The sequence below is a fragment of the Vicia villosa genome, linkage group LG3, assembly GCF_029867415.1.
Source record: "Vicia villosa cultivar HV-30 ecotype Madison, WI linkage group LG3, Vvil1.0, whole genome shotgun sequence".
Lineage (NCBI taxonomy): Eukaryota > Viridiplantae > Streptophyta > Magnoliopsida > Fabales > Fabaceae > Vicia > Vicia villosa.
Window position 1 is genome coordinate 185,386,531 of NC_081182.1, and position 4,777 is coordinate 185,391,307.

A 4,777-nucleotide genomic window follows, 5' to 3' on the forward strand; every position below is an offset into this window, starting at 1 on the left:
GGAAAACTAATTTACTTTGTGAATGTTTACGCTTCTTGTGATATAACCACGAGGATAAGGTCTTAGGATAGGTTATGTGAATTCAAAAACAACAACTCTAAAGGCTCTTGGTGGATTGGAGGACACTTTAACTTTATCACCTCTTTAGAAGAAAGAATTAGGATATCTACGCGTAGCTATAGGAGGGAGTTATCGAGCTTTAAAGAGTTTATAGAGAACATGGAGTTGGTGGATCTTCCTACTATAGGAGGCAAGCTTACTTGGATTAGGGGCAATGGTAAATGCATGAGTAGGATTGATAGATTCCTCCTATCGGATTGTTTTATTGAAAATTGGAAGGTGGAGGGCCAATATATTGGTGAGAGGGATGTGTCCGATCATGCTCCTATTTGGTTGAAAGACAATATAAAGGATTGGGGACCCAAACCTTTTAAGTTCAACAATATGTGGTTCAAACATGAGGATTTGGATACCTTTGTGGAGGAGGAGTGGAAGAAGATTGCTATCAAAGGAAGAGGTGATTATTGCTTGGTTGAAAAGTTGAAAACTCTCAAAAACCGGTTAACTTGGTGGAACAAGAATGTCTATGGGTGGATAGACCTCAAAATCAACAATGATGGGAAAGAGTTGCATTCTTTAGATAATGTGTTTGTTCATTTTGCAGGTAATGTTCCGGATGATGTTGTAGTAAAAAGAATCAAAGTGGCGGAGGACTTTTGGGACAACATTAATAAGAGAGAAGGCATGCTTAGATTGAAGTCGAGACAACTTTGGCTTTCCGAAGGTGATGATAACACTCGTTACTTTCATAACTCCTTAAAAGATAGAAGAAGAAGAAGCTCTATTTGTTCCGTTGCCACTACGGAGGGAAGATTGGAAGGAGTAGAAGACATTAAAGAGTTCACTTACAAGCATTTCGAAAACTCCTTTAAAGAAGAAATTTCTTTTAGGCCGGAGCTTAGTGGGATCAATCTTAACTCTTTATCGTCGGAAGAATCATCGGCCTTAGAGAAATTCTTTGAGGAAGATTAAGTGAAGGAAGCTATTTGGTCGTGTGATGGAAACAAAAGCCTGGGGCCGGATGGATTCTCTTTGGAGTTCTACAAGAAGTATTGGCATTTAATTAAAGGAGACGTTATGAAATGTTGCAACGACTTCTATCATAAAGGTACTCTTGTTAAATCCATCACTTCATCTTTCCTTGCTCTTATTCCTAAAAAGAAGACTCCGCAAGAATTGTTTGAATACCGGCCTATTTGTCTAGTGGGGAGTATTTATAAGATTATAGCAAAGATGTTAGCGGCGAGAATGAAAGGTGTTGTGGATAAGTTGGTTTCTATCAATCAAACCGCTTTTATTCCAGGAAGAAGTATGATGGATGGGGTGCTTATGGTTAATGAAATTCTTGATTGGGAAAAAAAGAAGAAGAGGGGGTGCTTATTACTTAAAGTGGATTTTGAAAAGGCGTATGACTCAATTTCATGGAATTACCTAAGGTGGATTTTGATGAGAATTGGATTTGGTAAAAGATGGATGAAATGGATGGAGTCTAGTATCTTCTCCAATTACATGTCCGTTTTGATAAACAGAAGCGCAACAAAAGAGTTCAAGGTTCAAAGAGGCTTACGACAAGGTGATCCCATATCACCTTTTTTATTCGTCCTTGCTATGGAAGGTTTAACCGCTCTAACAAAGAAAGCAGTGGAGGTGGGGGAATTTAAGCCTTTCAAGTATGGTGTAAATGACTTTGTGGATATTTTACAATTTGCGGACGATACCATCATTCTAGGAGAACCCACTTATGATAATCTTTGGAGTTTAAAAGTGTTGTTAAGAGGTTTTGAATTGGTTTCCGGATTGAAGATCAACTTCCATAAAAGTAATTTTTTTGGAACTAACATTGGAGATTGGTACATCAAGTCCGCGACAACCTTTCTTGCTTGCAAACAAGGAAGCTTTCCGTTTAAATTCTTTGGTATTTGGGTGGGTGAAGGTGCTTATAAGAAAAAGGTCTGGCAAGAGGTGAATGACAATATAAAATCTAGATTATCTAAGTGGAAGGGAGGGAGCATATCCATAGGAGGGAGGGTGACCCTAATCAGATCCGTGCTTAATGCTATCCCTATTTTTACTCTATCATTCTATAAAGCACCAAGCAAAACTCTCCAAGCGATAAGAAGTCTTCTTAGTAATTTTTTGTGGTGTGGGAACGTGAAGCCAAAGTGCATCCATTGGGTAAAGTGGGAGAATATTTGCAAGTCCAAAGGAAAAGGAGGGTTAGGCATTAGAGATATGGGCGAAATGAACAAATCTCTTCTTCTTAAATGGAATTGGAGAATTCTAAAGCAGGATAAGGAAATATGGAGTAATTTTCTTTGTTTGAGATATTACAACCCGAAGATAAAGGTGTTGGCTTCTAGCAAGGACCTTTTAAATCGGGAAGATTCTAGATGGTGGAGAGATATTGGTCTTAATGATATCAAAGAGGATGAATTGGGTGAAGGGTTCATCGATTGGATTAAATGTGATCTAAAGCAAGGTAACAACATTCTCTTTTGGCATAGTTGTTGGTTGGTCGATCAACCGCTTTATGTTTCTTTTCCGCACTTGTTTGATCGTACGACCAACAAATTATGTGTGGTGAATGACATTCTTAGTTCGAACAATGGTGAAAGTTTGTGGAATTGGGAAGCCATCTTTGGTGATGAGGTTTTGATTCATTTGGTTCCGAATGCCACTTTAACCACCTTGTCCGCAACGGCCACGGCTATTGGTGAAGAATTTAGGGATTTAAAGGAGCTTCTTCAAGGAGTTGTGTTAGATATTTCGGCTAAGGATGAATATCATTGGAATCTCACGTCTAATGGAGATTTCACAGTGTCTAGTGTCTCGCACATGATGGCTAGTGCAAAAGAAATAGCTTGGCCAATCTCCACCACCAAGTTGTTGGATGTCATTTGGAAGACAACTATTCTGGCAAAGATCAAGATTTTTTCTTGGAGATTCCTCATCAAAAGACTACCGCTAAAAGATCTTCTTGTTAATAGAGGTGTATCTAACTTATCTACCATTGATTGCCCTTTTTGTTCTACCTATCCGGAATCTTTGGACCATCTTTTCTTTCAATGTCATGTAACAAAGGCGGTTTGGAATAGAATCTATGTGTGGTTGGGTAATGGTGTCATTTTGTCTCAAGAGGAATTCAAGAGCTTCGGGAGTATTTAAGAAAAGGTGACTAATGTAACACCTCAAATCTACCCCGCAATTATAAACGAAAATCAGAGTACGTTTAAAATTATTCATCAAACGATGGGATGTCACAATTCGACTTAACCAAACAAACATACTTATATTGCATTTAATAAAGATACATAGCATTCGGAATAAAACTTTATTAACCACTTACAACTTAAACTTATAAGCACCTTTCAATTCAACTTAACACAAATGTCACCATTGAATACAATAATCATATAATAACAACTAATCCCCCCCGAGTGCTACGTATCAGAGCAATGGACACCAACTCGACTTGCCATAAAGCAACATAAAGACTTCACATAGATAACCTCGGACATCCACGACTAATCTTGAGTACCTCTCCATTTCCCATGGTAGGGGAAATATCAGCAAAGGGGTGAGATATCTTACAATATAAAGGAATGCATGATAAATAATATAGGAGATATAGATCATACATAATTTCACCACTTCGCATCACATAATATCTTACAACAAGTTTCACCGCAAAACAACTTATCAATATAATACAACTTTCAAAACGGCAACGATGTCATTAATCACATATTCAAATATACAAGTATGATATCAAATACGTCACAACAAACATATCATTATCACGTCACAACAAACACCCCGTCATCTCAACAGTCCAAACACAATTCAAATGCAATTCAAATGCGACTCGAATGTGACTCAAACTTATGCATATGCATGTGGTACCATTGGAGTAAAACTCCCGTCTCAAACAGTTTGCCATTGGGCCGTCTCAAACATTTGCCACAAGGGCCATCTCAAACATTTTCCACAAGGGCCGTCTCAAACAATTGCCACAAGGGCCGTCTCAAACAATGCAATGGATGCGACTCAAATGATGCATATCCACAAACACAACTTAAACCACTTAATCAACTTAAACGACATAATCAACTTAAACGACATAATCAACTTAAACAACATAACCATATCAACTAAACAATATCAACTCAATGCCAAGGTTCTATGGCAATAACCGTATCATAGTAATTTACCACATCTCAATCATATCATCACATCATATCGACATACAACACCTATTCAACTTCATTCTTATCAACATAATACAACTTATCAATAGTGACCATAGGGTATACAACAACAACGACAAATTCATCATGTTATAGCAACAATAACAATTCAACATATTGCACAACAACAACAAACATCAACATGTTACAACAACAACAATTCATTATATTGCACAACAACAACAAACATCAAAATGTTACAACAACAACAGCAATTCATCATGTTACAACAACAAACATCAAAATGTTACAACAACAACAACAATTCATCATGTTACAATAACAACAATTCATTATATTGCACAACAACAACAAACATCAACATGTTACAACAACAACAACAATTCATCATGTTACAACAACAACAATTCATTATACTGTACAACAACAACATCAACAAATTCGTCATATTCCTTAATTCAAGTAATCATTGTAACACGTTATATTCAACTTCCTAATAAAGACATATA

At 36.9% G+C, this 4,777-nt stretch overlaps 1 protein-coding gene across 1 annotated transcript; it reads left to right on the forward strand.

The window, feature by feature from the left end:
* Positions 1–219: 219 nt before the first annotated feature.
* Positions 220–1,032, forward strand: LOC131659522 (uncharacterized). The gene has a single exon (XM_058928703.1). It carries the CDS (start codon positions 220–222, stop codon positions 1,030–1,032), a length of 813 nt encoding a protein of 270 aa, XP_058784686.1.
* The last annotated feature ends 3,745 nt before the right edge of the window (positions 1,033–4,777 follow it).